Source organism: Pipistrellus kuhlii, unplaced genomic scaffold (genome assembly GCF_014108245.1).
Source record: "Pipistrellus kuhlii isolate mPipKuh1 unplaced genomic scaffold, mPipKuh1.p scaffold_m20_p_6, whole genome shotgun sequence".
NCBI classification, from domain to species: domain Eukaryota; kingdom Metazoa; phylum Chordata; class Mammalia; order Chiroptera; family Vespertilionidae; genus Pipistrellus; species Pipistrellus kuhlii.
Window position 1 is genome coordinate 59,351,189 of NW_023425562.1, and position 15,926 is coordinate 59,367,114.

At 43.0% G+C, this 15,926-nt stretch overlaps 1 protein-coding gene across 4 annotated transcripts in view; it reads right to left on the reverse strand.

Moving 5' to 3' along the window:
* Positions 1–1,808: 1,808 nt before the first annotated feature.
* FERMT1 (FERM domain containing kindlin 1) overlaps positions 1,809–15,926 on the reverse strand; it is a 36,719-nt gene continuing 22,601 nt past the window's right edge. For all 4 annotated transcript variants that reach the window (XM_036419493.2, XM_036419495.2, XM_036419492.2 and 1 more), the window contains exons 10-15: positions 12,269–12,393; positions 11,387–11,493; positions 9,232–9,453; positions 7,950–8,074; positions 6,625–6,766; positions 1,809–4,599 (exon numbers count right to left, since the gene is read on the reverse strand). In XM_036419493.2, coding sequence (XP_036275386.1) covers positions 4,426–4,599; positions 6,625–6,766; positions 7,950–8,074; positions 9,232–9,453; positions 11,387–11,493; positions 12,269–12,393 — 895 coding nt within the window. In that variant the 3' untranslated portion in view covers positions 1,809–4,425. The remainder of the gene's footprint in view (positions 4,600–6,624; positions 6,767–7,949; positions 8,075–9,231; positions 9,454–11,386; positions 11,494–12,268; positions 12,394–15,926) is intronic.

The following is a 15,926-nucleotide window of genomic DNA, read 5'->3' on the forward strand; positions in this document are numbered from 1 at the left end:
GGACTTCAGGGTCCACACAGGCATTGGTGAGGACAGAGAATGAGAGCAGGCTGGTGTTCTGTCTCTCCTGACAGCACTCAGTGTTTCCACAGCTCCGGTGAGTTCCAGGTGTTGAGAGAGGGGATGGGGACACTTCAACACAAGAAAAGGCCAGGTGCTGTCATTTAGTTTTTCCATCCATGATTTCCAGGGCTCAAAAGCCCCTGGAGGCAGGAAGCTTAAAGAGAAAAGAGGGTGAAATAGCAAAGAGGAATGCTCCCTCCCTCTCTGGCCTTTCTCCAGAGTTTCGGGGTGGAAGAGGAATAGGGGGAACATGAAAATCACAACTGTGTGGGAAAATAATGAAAATGAACGAGATGTTAAATGTACTGAAGTGAAAAAGAACTTATAATTTAAAAAGCTTTTAATGATTTATTTAAAAAAATATTTTTATTGTTTTCACAGAAAGGAGAGGGAGAGATAGATAGGAACGTCAATGATGGGAAAGAATCATGGATCAGCTGCCTCCTGCATGCCCCACACTGGGGATTGAGCCCACAACTTGTGCCCTGACCGGGAATTGAACTGTGACTTCCCGGTCCATAGGTTGGCGATCAACCCCAATTGAACCACTCTGGCAGGGCAAGATTTTAATGATTTTAGAAAAATAAATATTGCCAGATGTCTTGGCTTCTAGTGCCTACAAATAAAAGATGAGTTTTCAAATGAAAGACTCATTAGCTTCCCTTTTTGACCTTGGGATTGAAAACCAAACTTGCCCAGAATCATAAATAAAATACTCTCTAGGGAACTCACTTTTCTGGCTTCCAGACCTTTCTGATCCACCTCCCATTAACTTTGGGGTCAGCCAATCCCCAACACCCAGTGCTTTCTCCTACCAGTGAGGGCCCTGGGGACTGACTCAGAGGAAGCCGGCATGGGGGCTGGGGCTGGGTGCAGGCATTTCAAGGCTGAGCAGTGCTGGGAATGGAAGGGTAGGGTTCCTGGTTTACACTTAGTGGTTTTGGGAGTTAAGCAAACCTGGATTTGAATCAGTTTTACTGCTTGGCAGAAGTCACTGTGGACTGATGAACTGGTGGTTTTCCTTGGGTAAAGTTACTTCACTGTTATTGTTTTTTTTCAATTATAGTTAGCATTCAATATTACCTGTTTCAGGTATAGTGGTTAGACATTTATATAACTTATGAAGGAACCTGCTCCCTCATAAGTCTAGTACCCCCCACCCCCACACACACATGATACAACTGTTATATTATTGACTATATTCCCTGTGCTGTACATTCCCATGACTATTTTGTTCCTGCCAATTTGTACTTCTTAGTTCCTTTACCTTTTCCCTCACTGTACCCCACTCCACCCCCAACCTGGCTGAGCCTGTGTTCTCCTTTGTGAAATAAGAAGGCAAACTGTTCCTGCCCCCTATGGCTTGATGTGAGAAGTTGCATGAAGAGGCCCATGGGCCATATGAACCATCTATTAATGCATCAAAGAAATGCCCTTGACATTTGGTCATCCAATCAGAGGCCCTCTGATGCTCCCCTGCCTCTGGGTATTTCCTTGCTCTCTGGTGCTGTTTCCAAGAGGCAGAGCCAGAACGAAAGAGCCCGGGACATGTCAGATCTGGTGAAGGTCAATGAGAATGGAGTTGAAGCCAACGGATTTCGAAGTCAGTCCCACTGGGGGGAACGAGCTCAAATCTCAGAATTGTGAGGAGAATCACGTTAAACCTGAAAGTTGCACTCCTTTTTCGTAACAGAGAAAAATATTTGTTAGAGACAGCAGACTGGAGAGAACACATGAGACCATACTCAAATCCATATAAACCATTTAATTAGAAAAGTCATAAAAACAAGGGCAGATTTCCCAATGTAGTGTAGATAAGAAAGCAAACGGAGTTGAAAGGCACACATTAATTTAACGTTTTGTCATAAGCAGTCAGATGACGTTTTGTGCCCAAAGCGGGGGGGGGGGATGTCCTCTTTGGAATAGCAGCAGCATTTAAGGTTTTCATGTCACACTTGGTTATTCCTTTAGGATGTGGCTGTGTAATCGTGGGAGAAATGTTCCCCGAAAGTTTGGTTGAAACAGGTTCTTTCAGCGTTTCCATGGCAATGTCTGACAAGCCTGGGGAGCTAAGGAAGAGGGCTGTACTGCAGGTCTGGCCTTGGTAAGTGAGGCAGAGCTGCCCTGGGCTGCAGGCAGGTGACATGTCACATCAAGGAGCATTCTTTTCTTTTTATTTTTTTTGTTAATCCTCTCCCGAGGTTATTTTTTCCATTGACTGTCAGAGAGAGAGAGTGGAAGGCAGGGGGAGGCACAGAGAAACATCAACGTGAGAGAGACACATCGACTGCTTGCCTGCCACATGTGTCCCAACCTTGGCCAGGGGTTGAGCCTGCAACCAAGGTACGTGCCCTTGTCGGAATTCAAACGCGAGACCCTTCAGTCTGCAGGCTGACACTCCATCCACTGAGCCAAACCGGCCAGGGCAAGGAGCATTCTCTTAATGTAGGGCCCACCATCATCTTAAAGACCTCTCTAAGTTCTAAAATAATAGAGCCCAGGACTCTCCAGAAATGACCTACACCAAGCGTAACACAGCACGCGTTTGTATAGAAAACATTTCAAATGAAGTTCTTTTTAAGCACCTAAGCCACCTCGGAGCTTTGCAGGCAGCCCTCAGAGATGAGAAAGAAGCTGCTTGGCAGGAGATGGCCCCAGAGCAGAAGCCTTCAGATGGTGCTCATTCCCGTTCCTCTCTAAAGAGAGGCTGAATTTCCAGTGACAGGACTGGTGTTCCCTATCCAAGGCTGTCTCACTGTGGCTCCTGGAATCCTGTACATCTCTTTTCAAATGGCTGTAGTGGCATCCTGCTGCCATGGCTCAGTGGTTGAGCATTGACCTATGAACCAGGAGGTCCGTGGTTCCATTCCAGGTCAGGGCATATGCCTGGGTTGCGGGCTAGGTCTCATCATTGATGTTTCTATCTCTACCTTCCTCTCTGAAAATAATAATAAAAAAAGGTTGTGCTGGGAAATACAGCAATAGCTGGCTGATATATTCTGGTATCTGAACTCTGGCCAGGCCCTCTGGAGTGAGCATCTTAGCGAATTTCAAAATGGAAACGGAGCCTCTGCCTTCTGTTGGCAACCCAAGTCCTTTGTGTGACTGAAGAACGTTACAGAAAACTAATAAAATACTACCTGATATTTCCCTCTCCCCTTGGTATTGCTTTTTACCTTCTCAAAACCCACTTCTCCCAGTGCTGACAAACCAAACCAGAAAATGACAACTGAGGCAGCTGTTAATGGGCCTACACTCATTTCTTAAGGAGAGAGAAAAGAAGTCTATAATTGGCTTTTGATTTAAGAAAGCCACGGCCCTTAAGGGGAAAGGCCAGAGTCATACAAACAGACACCAAATCCAGGAGGACACTGTGAATGACAAGGGCAAGGCTCCCCTGCCCCCAAGACCAGAAAAGCTGTGCAGGTGGAAGCCAGTGGCCAGGCCTGTGTCCCGCCCTTCTCTGTGACCAGGTGTGTGGGGACCTCACTGGAAGCCCGAATGTGGGGAGGTGGCTTATGAACAGAGAGATTTGGGCCTGTCTTCCTGAGCCTCAACCCAGAGTAGAAGCAGTGGGGACATGGGGCCGAGTTGAGGAATAGGTTCCCTGTACCCGTCACCCATGTCATCAAGGACATAGAGGTGGTCGAGGGAGCCTTAGATTGGAATGGGACTTGTGGGACACAGCAGTAATCTGAGAGGACCAATGTCCAAACCAGATGGGTCAGTGGTCACCTTGGCAGAAGTCACTGTGGACTGAGGGCCACTATTTTGACCCCTTGTCACCAACTGGTATCAGAAATCCTACTCCCATCCCCCATCCCCTCCATGCCTTGACCTTCATGGAAAATGTGTATGTGTGGATTTCCTCCACCCCAAGATGGGAGCTAAAAGCAGGACGACCTATTTCCTTTCACACCTGAGTTTGTGGGATAGATTTGCTCTTGCTACACGTGCTTTTAAAGTTTGCTTTCTACCCTGACTTAGCGATGGAGCAGATAAGCACAGGAACAACTTCTGGCCACTCACTTGCAGGTTCTGTAAGGCACAGAGCTGAAGCTATAGGCTGGGCCTTAGAGTAATCTTAGATTGCTACCCTTTCTCTCACCCTCCCATTTTACAGAAAAGGCAACTGAGGCTCCTCCCACTGCTCATAGCACAGGGCAAAGCAAGCAAAGTTGGGGGGTGGGGTGGTGCTAGGCACTGTGTTTGAAACGAGGTCAGGATCTGAGTGACTGGTGGTGAATAGACGTTGTCTGTCAGTCTGGAATCTATACACAGTGCAAGCCACGGATCCCACCGTCCGGGGAGGACCGCCTTTGGCTCGCCCTCGGTGTGTATGCACAGCAGGCCGGCTTTGCTTCATTCCTGACCGCCGGTCAACTTGTGGAACAGGTCCTCGTCTAGTGTTTCATTCTGGCCCTTGGAGCGGGTGGACAGGAAAATGTAGCCACCGATGTATTCGTGCACCACCTTGCAATCTGCACTCAGGCAGGTGAACGCAATGGAGACGTTCTGGTCAAACTCGATCGCCACCTGGAAGAGAAAGCACAGGGAAGCTTAACCTCTGACAAGGAAAGATGAGAAAGAAGCTGCTTTGCAGGAGATGGCCCCAGAGCAGAAGCCTACTGAGATAGCTGATAGATGGATTTCTCCCAAAAGCCTACAAAAAAACCACTTCCCCTTACAGAAAACATCCTTGCTCTCTGCGCCCTCTTGTGGTGTCAACTTTTGCTGTGAACCTGGCAAAACACTTCTTTTTTTTTTTTTTTTTTAATGTTTTTATTTATTTCAGAGAGGAAAAGAGAGGGAGAGATAGAAACATCAATGATGAGAGAGAATCGTTGATCAGCTTCCCTCCCTTTTACTGGGGATCAAGCCCACAACCTGAGCACATATGGCCTTAACTGGAATTGAACCCGGGACCCTTCAGTCCGCAGGCCAATGCTCTATCCACAGGGCAAAACCAGGTAGGGTGCAAAACACTCTAACTCTCAACACACACACATACTTTCTGTCTGTCTCTTGTTTAGATGTAGGACTTTCTAAGCACGCCTGATGTCAAAGGGAAGGTATTTTACAGACGTTTTAATGGAGAGTAAAAGGTCCACCTGAAATTTCCTCCAGCCCCTGGCCCTCACCCGTTCCCCGCTGAAAATCATAAACTCTTAGCACTAGAACAGCAGTCGGCAAACTGTGGCTCTCGAGCAATATGCACCTCTTTGGCTCCTTGAGTTTTTAGCAAAGGCCAGCTTAGGAGTACTCTAAGTTAATAACAATGTACCTACCTATACAATTTAAGTTTAAAAATTTTGGCTCTCAAAAGAAATTTCAATCGTTGTACCGTTGATATTTGGCTCTGCTGACTAATGAGTTTGCCGACTACTGCATTAGAAGAAACATAAAACCTTTGTAATAGTATGAGCAATAAAGATTGATTTAAGAAAAAAAAAAAGAAGAAGAAACATAAAGAGTTCTCAACCGTAGAGTCCCATTGCAATCACCGGAGGCCCTTTAAAAAGTATTGCTGCCCAGCTACTGCCCTAGACATGCAGCTTTAATTGGTCTTGGGAGTGGCCTGGGCAGTGGTATTTGGCCTGGGCAGTGGTATTTTAAAACTCCCAGGCAATCCTAATATGTAACTCCATTTTAGTGCCACTCCCAAGGAAGTCATCTAATCTCAGACCTTCACGAGTGCCCAGTCAACAATTCTGCTGACAGGAATCCATAACTCTTAAAAAAAAAAAAAAAAAAGTGTGAGTTTCTGAGTATCTATCTCAGTTGGTTTGAGTATCATCCTGATATGCCAAGGTTGTGGGTTCAATCTCCTGTCAGGGCACGTACAAGAAGCAACCAGTGAACGCATAAATAACAAATTGATCTTTCTCTCTCTGTCTCTTTCTCTCCTCAAAAAAAAAAAGTGTGAGTCTTTTACCATATCTCCACATTGAATGTTTTCTGCTGGAAAAATGAGGAAAGGAGGGAAGAGAGATTCCATACCAGCAGGATGCTAAGGTGCTCTAACTTCACCTAGCATTTCCCACGATATAGCCGTGGCCAGAACTTAGCTCCTAGGTGCGGATGATGGGGTGCTGAGAGTTGGAGAATTCCTAAACTTGCTTCTCTAGCAGTTTTTCCCTTTTGGGGCTGGAATGCTCTCCAGGTGGGGAATGGAGCCGCCGAGCCCTCCACCAGTTAGGCATTTTGGCAGCCGGTCAGAGTTTTGGGTTTATTTTGGGTGACAGTTACATCTCATGTAGTTTCTGCTAAGTCTTCTATAATCCCATGGTGAGTTGAAGGAAATGAATCAAACTGCTCAGCAATTTTAGAATCTGTATGGAGACTAAGCCAACTAGTGGGGTAATTCAAAAGCATTTTTGATCTGTACTTGTTAGGAAACTGCCCAGAATTGCCTGTGGTTATTTTAGCAGACAATGGCCACATGCTTGTGGTTTCTGAGTTCTAAATATAAGAACAGCTTTTAAAATCAGAATAATCTGCAATTTTGAGGGCACACATTTATAGGCTCAACACCATATATACTCGAAGCTTTCACTTTACCTGCCGGATTTCCCAATTTACATTCCACTGTTTCATGTTGGCAAATCTCCATGTTGTAATTGGGACCCCAGTGGCTGCATCGATTCTAATCAGCCTATTATATGAAACTCCCAGGATGTCATCTTTCTTGCTTCCTTTAAACCTGAAAAAAAAAAAAATAAGAGAAGTAACTGCTTCTTGTAATATGCTGTTTATTCACAAACAACTTCTTAAAGATAAATAATACCAACATTTCTAAATCATCTATAAAGAATGAACAATGAAGGGTTATCTTTCTACAGAAGGGCATTTTTATTGTAATATAGAGAATATGACAGAATTAAGACTGTCTCAAAGGCATTCTTTTTTAAAAAAATATATTTAATCAATTTTTTTAATATTATACATATGATTTATTGATTGATTGATTGATTTTTTACAGAGAGGAAGGGAGGGAGATAGAGAGCTAGAAATGTCGATGAGAGAGAAACATCAATCAGCTGCCTCTTGCACACCCCCTACTGGGGATATGCCCACAACCAAGGTACATGACCTTGCCCAGAATCGAGCCGGGACCTTTCAGTCCGCAGGCTGACACTCTATCCACTGAGCCAAACCAGTCTCGGCTCAAAGGCATTCTTTAAGTGAAATTGACTTTAGAGGAAAGCAAAATAAAAGGGGGTCAAATTAATTAATTCAAAATTAGCACCAACTGTGTATGCCAGGCACCCTTTTAGGCACTGAGACAATAGCAGTGACCTAAATGGATGGAAAATCCCTGACTTCATGGAGCTTATGTCTAGTGGGGGAAACTTGACCAGAAAGGAGGTCACAGGTTTCATAAAAATCAATGGGTGATTTCTCTCTCTGGTTTTGCAAATATTGTTATTCTAAAAGGACCAAATTTGCTTTCCTACCTTTTCTAGGATTCACAGGTATTGGCACCTTGGGCAGAGGTACAGAAGCTCTTTTTGAGCAGCCAAAAGTTTGGGGCTATTTGTGAAAGGACAGGATTCTAAAAATAAAAAGAGTTCTACACCCTAGATCAGTGGTCGGCAAACCACGGCTCTAGAGCCACCTGTGGCACTTTGGCCCCTTGAGTGCGGCTCTTCCACAAAATACCACGACCTGGGCGAGTCTATTTTGAAGGAGTGGCGATAGAAGAAGTTTAAGTTTAAAAAATTTGGCTCTCATAAGAAATTTCAGTCGTTGTACTGTTGATATTTGGCTCTGTTGACTAATGAGTTTGCCGACTACTGCCCTAGATTAAGTGAGAATGGACAGTTCCAAGAAAACCACTTAAAATGGAAAGGAAAGTGAGAGAAGCAAGTGAACATTGTAATCACCTGACAAGGTAATAGGTGAGGCCGAATTCGGGTAGAGACTGCCATGCCTGAATGAACCGCAGCTTGGCTTCAACCAGGGACATCTGGGCCACGTTCTGGTGGGCCTCCATAATTCGAGCTGCCAGCTAAACAGAGACAAGAGACATCAAACTCACCTTAGCATGCACTGACTGCTCTATAACCATCCGATTAGTTTCAGATTACTAAGAGAAAATAAAAGGGAGATCCACCTGCAGCATTTCAAATATGAGTAATTCTCATTCATATTCTCTCCTCTGCGCGCTCTCTCTCTTTCTCTCTCTCTCTCTCTCTCTCTCTCTCTCTCTCTCTCTCTCTCTCGCACACACACACACACACACACACACACACACACTCAAATCCCCAGGGAGAAGCTGAAACTAGATCAACCAACACAAGAGCTTCTAAGGCTCATGGAGATAGAGAGTTCTGGATTCCTCTTTCTGGGGTAGTGGTGTATCTGTGGACAATGGGTCTACTTGATTAAGTTTATCTGTTTGACTTTTTAACCCATGTTTATGGAAGCATAATTTAAAAATTTTATTTGCAGGGACTAAATAATTGTATTTATTTATTTAAAATATTTTTATTGATTTCAGAGAGGAAGGGAGAGGGAGAGAGTCGGAAACATCAATGATGAGAGAGAATAATTGAGCAGCTGCCTCCTTGATACTGGGGATCAAGCCCGCAACTTCGGGCATGTGCCCTTTACCAGAATCAAACCTGAGACCCTTCAGTTAGCAGGCCGACGCTCTATTCACCAAGCCAAACCAGCTAGGACTAGGGCCTTATTTTTAATTAGACTATATCAGGATATAATGATATATTCAATTAGCAGTACAGTTACTTCTAACATAATTAACACTAATTTCTTTTTTCTTCTTTTAAAAAAATATATTTTATTGATTTTTTTTACACAGAGGAAGGGAGAGATATAGAGAGCTAGAAACATCGATGAGAGAGAAACATCGACCAGCTGCCTCTTGCACACCCCCTATTGGGGATGTGCCCGCAACCCAGGTACATGCCCTTGACCAGAATCGAACCTGGGACCTTTTAGTCCACAGACTGACGCTCTACCACTGAGCCAAACCGGTTTCGGCTAACAATAATTTCTTAATATCATCTAATACCCAGTCTGTAGTCAAATTTGCCCATCAACTGATTTTTCATGATGACGGCCTCAATTATTTTAATTCCTCATTTTATTTCAGGAAAAGACAGAATACACTGCAAACCATTACCCCAACAAGGTCAGCAGTACCTGTTTAGACTTGTGTTTTTTTGCACACCGGGGAGACACAAAACATTCCGGGTTCATGTCCATGTTTTCAGGACTGGAGGCTAAGGAAGACGCTGAGTTCCGGTTTTTCATCCTCAGAAATGAAAGAATGTTGAGGACTTCTGGCTGGTAGGAGCTATCTGCCATGGTTTTGCCCTTCGATGCCAAGATACAGGCAGCCATCCACTGGGCATATTGATTCTCCTGCAGCAAACACAGGAGGGCAGAGAAGCAAGGTCAGGTCCTGGGACTATCATACAAAATTGTCACCTTCCAAGCTTGGAAAGATTACAGTGGCATATGTTCTGAGTGGCCATTATTCACCTAACTTAACACCCAACAAGGGCCTTTGATTCTTGTTGAGTGTCTAGTTAAGGGGCTAGCGAACAGCAATGTCAGTCTTGCTAAATTCCACAAATTTAAAGATGAACCAAGGATGTGTGCTATGGAGCACAGACAGCTGAAACCCTCAAGTACCAGGCAGCCTTCCTGGATAGGGATTTCCATTTTCAGATCACATCTGATCTCTCTGACAGAACAAGAAAAAAAAAAAAATCATGAACTGATTTCCTATATTATCATTAATAAAGACTCTAGTCCAGGCGTCTTCAAACTTTTTAAAGTGGGGGCCAGATCACGGTCCCTCAGAAAGCTGGAGGGCCGGACTATATGAACTACTAATTCCTACTGTAACACCTCGGCTGCGCTCACTGCCCAAAAAACCTGGCGGGCCGGATCAGACTCCTCTTCGGGCCGCATGTGGCCCGCGGGCCGTAGTTTGAAGACGCCTGCCTAGTCCACAGTAGGAATCAGGTCCATGGATGAGCTCTGAACCAGAGAGGGGTGCCTCCTATCTGTCTGCATTTTCCTAACCTGGGGGAGTAAAGAGGAGTGGTCCCAGAAGCTGAGTGGATGCAGCTGAAGAGTGAAATTCTTCACAGCAACAGTAGGTGTGGTCCATTGACTTACTGGCCTCAATCTCCACTCCCTTTGCCATGTCCCTCCCACAACAACCAGAGTGTAATTAACCCCTCTTGATGTTGGGCCCAGCCATGAGGCTTGCTTTTGTTAGTGGGAATTTTTGAGCATGCTTCCAGAGAGGCCGTGGACTATGCCCCAGATAGAGTTATCAGTGTGACACCAGGCCAGGCCTTGAGATGGGGTCTCATGGCCCCTTCCCAGTACGTAGGCCTTCGTTTATAGATCACTGTCAGCTTTCTGAAGAACAGGATGATCCTATAAGTAACATGATCGTCAATGGCATGATCCTGACGTAGCTTAGGAAAAACTGTTTTGTCTTGGGTTACTTGTTCTGCAAAAACAGGATGTGATTAATGTGCTTAAAAGTGGTCCTGCATGCTGAAACTGGTTTGGCTCAGTGAATAGAGTGCCGGCCTGCAGACTCAAGGGTCCCAGGTTCGATTCCAGTCAAGGGCATGTACCTTGGTTGTGGGCACATCCCCAGTAGGGGTTGTGCAAGAGGCAGCTGATAGATGATTCTCTCTCATCAATGTTTCTAACTCTCTATCCCTCTCTCTTCCTCTCTGTAAAAAAATTAATTAAAAAAAAAAGTGGTCCTGCACAGAGTTGGGACTGCTCTCTTGTCTCCCTGTGTGGAGAAAGGCAGAGTAGTTGCTGGTTGGCTGGCTGGCAGGCCGGCTAATAAAGGCTCCCTAAATTTTAATTTGGTCTGGGCTCCAGTGGTCTTTACTTGAGTTTGTTCCACAACACTTTGGCCAATTGAATAAGGGTGGAAAGGACCAATCGCAAGCCTACGTGTGGAGAGGCCTCATCTGCTTCCAGTTGCTTTCTAGCATTCCTGCCATCATTGTGAGAAGAGCTACCCCAGGCAGCTCAGGACTCAGAATAAATTAAATGAGCTCAAACTGCAGTGAACAGCCAGGCTCAGCCAGATATTCCCTGCTGATGCCAGCCTGCTTCCTCCACCCCAGCCTACCTGCAGATGTCTCAGAAACAAGTGTTTATCAGTATATGTCATTGCGACTTTTGTGGTTGTTTGTTACAAAACAATAGCTAACTGGTACAATAGTATTCTCATTTGAGAAAATACCTCAGATGGTGTGTCCTTAGGTTTAATAAAGGTGAAATGACTGAATGTTTGTATGGTTTTACTTACATGGTCACATCTCAGATACACTTCATTCATACCATCAGCAACAGGGATTAGTAACTTGATTCCAAATTTTCTTCCTGCTACATTCACATCTGGCACAACTTCACAGCCTGAATAACAAAAGGCAGGGTCCCAGCTGAGTTGTGGAGAATGTATTAGATAAATATCAGGTGTGCAACTAAAAGGAAGACTTTGAAAGAAGCCTCTTAAATTTTGTTCTCTTATGAAAAATGGAGGAGCAAGCTGATAATATTAATTAAAGGCTAAGTAGATAAGACTTACAATTCACATGAATAGAGAAAAATATTTTTTTATTATTTAAAAAATATATCAGCAATTGAATTCGGTTTTAAGATTGATTTGGCTATCCCAACTTATAAAAACCATTATGAACGTGAAGTAACCCATAGGAACAATTATGAATATGACCTTCAAAATAAATCAAAACCCAGGAAATTCTCTGATTGCCACAGCGATAAGGGAATTGAGTGTACGGGTTAATAAAATATTTCAACTAATAGAGTTACCAGGACACTTACAGTCACTTTCAGGACTTAGAATAGGCATTAAAGCAACACTGAATTAAACATAACTGTTCTAGAATTCAGAAAGCTTCTCAGGAGTATTATACTTATTAAGTACAATGTATTATACTTATGACACCAATGACCACCACTGCATAGATTTGGGAAAGAAGAAACAGCAGACTATAAATGACCATGTTTACTAAACCACACTCCAGGCCCAGGTGCCGGGGGGCGGAGCTGCAGGCCGGGCCTTGGAGCACAGGGACGCACTGGCAGTCAGCCTCGCTTCCCGGGAGAAGGGGGGCTTTCCTCTGCCTGCTGGGTCACGACAAGCCACAGCCAAGTAGAGCCCACTTACCTCTAAGATTTAACTTTTCTACCGGTTCTCCTTCTTCAAGTTCCTTGTGTTTAAAGTAGGTGATAGACGTGTCTTTAAAGACGAACCAATATTGTTTGAAAGCTTTTAATATTAGCTTCTTGGGCCTGCAAATGAAAAGTACGGGAAACGTTCAAACAACATCCAGAAATGTAGGAAACATTGCAAATTTCAAGCACATTAAGACGCTTTTTCAAACAACATACGCTTCATTTCTAAAAATGACGAATGGGGTTTGCTCTGAGATGTAGAGGTTAATAATAGGTGCTAAATAATAATAATATAAATAATAAATATAATAATAATTATTATAATGGTAATAATTATTATTTGTGAGAAACATCCATGGATCTGTGACATATAAAATTTCCATACACTTCTTAGATCTGAAGAAACTGCCATTGTGAACAGCATGACCTTCAAGTTGTCAGACATAAATATCAGATATGAAAACAGGTAACCTCTTCTGTGGTTTCCTCTTGAGCCTTAAGAGAAACCACTAGAGAATTCCCAGGGAGCCATGGAAAGCACTAAAATCTACAGCTAGCCTTTATAGACTCTATTTTGGGTGAAGAAAACATTGCTCACTGGGCTACACTTAAAAAGTCTTGTGGCACACTGGTTGAGAATTGCTGCCTTAACATATTTACAATTGCGTATTTGTGATTTAAAAAAAATATATTTTATTGGTTTTTTTACAGAGAGGAAGAGAGAGGGATATAGAGAGTTAGAAACATCAATGAGAGAGAATCATCGATCAGCTGCCTCTAGCACACCCCCTACTGGGGATGTGTCTGCAACCAAGGTACATGCCCTTGACTGGAATCGAACCAGGGACCTTTAAAAGTCCGCAGGCTGACACTCTATCCACTGAGCCAAACTGGTTTTGGCTATTTGTGATATTTATATAGAGGTATGGGCAAAATCAGGTTTACAGTTGTAATACAAATAAATAATACAATAATAATAAAATAATATCAGAATATACTGGTTTTTAAAAATATACATTTTTATTGATTTCAGAGAGGAAGGGAGAGGAAGAGAGAGATAGAAACATCAATGATAAGAGAGAATCATTGATCAGCTGCCTCTTGCATGCTCCCCATTGGGGATCGAGCCCACAACCCAGGCAAGTGCCTTGACTGGGCATCAAATCCTAAACCTTCGGTGTATGAGACAGTGTTCTAACCAACGGAGCCACCTAACCAGGGCATCATTGTTTTTTATTAAATATGTAATTTACTAGTAGGATTATATCTTGTCTGGTTTATACTTAGGGATTTTCAAAAAAGTATAATCTTGAAAAATTGGTTAGGCAGAAAATTCCAGATTGATTGTGATTTTCTCTTGGCACTTTCAAGATATCTCCCAGCCATGAGAAGTGTGCTGCCCACCTGTTTTTCTTTGTAGAAAATCTGTCTTCGCCATCTGACTTAAAATACTTTCACACTGGTTTATTTTATTGGGGTCTGCAATTCTTGAATTTAAGGATTTTTATCTTCAATAATTATATAACATTTTTAAGCACTCTCTTTTAAGTGCTTGGTTCTTCCCATATTTTCTTCTGGAACTCCCAGCTGATTCTTCTCATTCTATTTACATCATGTTTCCCGTTTCTACTTGACTGTAGTTCTCTCTTCAGCTGTGTTTTTAGACTTGATGGTTAATGCACCTATTCAATTTTAAATCTCTGTATGTTTTCTTTTCATTTCTAGAATTTCTATTTGATTTCATTTCAATATTGCTGTTCTCCTTCATTATAATTATCTTTTAATTTACTTAATGATTCTCAACATACTCATTTTATGGTTTCTTCAGATTGTTCCATTATTTGAAATTATTGAAACTGTTAATCCTGTTGTTGGCTGGGTCTGATGTTTTTCCTGTATGGTGGTTTATTGATTCAAACGGTTAGTAATTTTTATTGGAAGTTTTTGTTTTGTTTTGTTTTTTAAGAGAGTTATTGTTTTCTGTAGAAGGCCCATGCATGCCAGATTGTGGATATTTCCCTACAAGGTTTTTAAAATTACATTTGTTAGGGCTTCATAGATTTTTGTGGTCCTGATCCAGTTTCTATTTAATTTTTTCAGGATTCTTTTATCATTTAAATTTAGATCTATATCAGTGTGTGGCACAGACCTTGGCTCTGATTTCTTGAGAGAGACTTTTCATAACCCCACACAGCACCCTATGCTAGAATAAACTTCCTCACAGCTTCCTTTGGTTGATGGGTAGTTTTTTTACTCCCTGTTAAGTAGAGAAGGAAGCCGTTGCAGGTTTCTACCCTTAGGCAGGGCCTTCAGTCCTGGCTCCCTGCCTCATATGAAGCACACCCCACCTTAAAGCCTCATCTTTGATCCCTGCACGAGGCCGCAAGAGAATTGATGTTCATGGACCAACTCCCTCTGTGTGGCTGAGGCTCCATTGGTAGATCTAGGGTCCCTCTTTATTTCCTGGAGTTGGGGTTTCTTAGTCCCTCTTTAAGATCAATTTTTAAAAAATATATATTTTATTGATTTTTACACAGAGAGGAATTGAGAGGGATAGAGAGTTAGAAACATCGATGAGAGAGATACATCTACCAGCTGCCTCCTGCACACCCCCCCACTGGGGAAGTGCCCGCAACCAAGGTACGTGCCCTGGACCGGAATTGAACCCGGGACCTTTCAGTCTGTAGGCCGACGCTCTATCCACTGAGCCAAACCGGTTTTGGCAAGATCAATTTTTTAACTTACAATTCTTTTGTTTTATTTTATCCAGCATTCATATGTGTTTATGGTAACATTGGGATTTGCATTAGGTCAAATGCCAAACTGCTGGAATTTGAAATCCACTATTTATATAGTGAGCTCAACTGAATTTGTTTAGGGGAGAAAAAAAACTTCACTGTCAATAAACACACCAAAAATCCAAGGGTTAGTTCAATGCTTTTCTACTGATAAGGAAAAGAGGCCCAGGGAAATGAAGGACCTATTCAAGATCACACACCCATTAGGAACAGAACTCCATTCTCCTTTCTCCCTTCTCTTCTCCCCTTTTCTTTGCTTCTTCTCTCTTCCCTTCCTCCTTCACTTCTCTCTTCGTGAACTATATTATATATTAAATTCAGTGTCTTGAGACCTTTGATAAAGTGCCCACTGGCCAAACATGAGAATGATTTTGTGAGTCTAAACATATCAATCCATTAAAGTGATGTGGATGTGGGCTTTACTCCAGGATGTCTTCTCCTTCACCTAAAACATCTACCGGGAGGCCTTGCCAGCATGACTCAGTGGTGGAACATTGACCTATGAATCGGGAGGTCATGGTTCGATTTCTAGTCAGGGCATATGCCTGGGTTGCGGGCTCAATCCCCAAAGTGGGGCGTGCAGGAGGCAGTCAATCAATGATCCTCTCTCATCACTGATGTTTCTATCTCTTCCTCTCCGAAATCAAGAAAAAATATATTTAAAAAAATAAAACATCTGTTGGGAGGAAATCATTATTGGTTTTTTAAAAAACCGGAATTGCTCTATACAGAGAACAGGGCAACCTACTTTCTTTGTAGAACAATGATTAATAACTAGAGGCCCAGTGCATGATTTTTGTGCACCAGTGGGGTCTCTTGGCCTGGCCTGTGGGATTGGGCTGAAACCGGCTT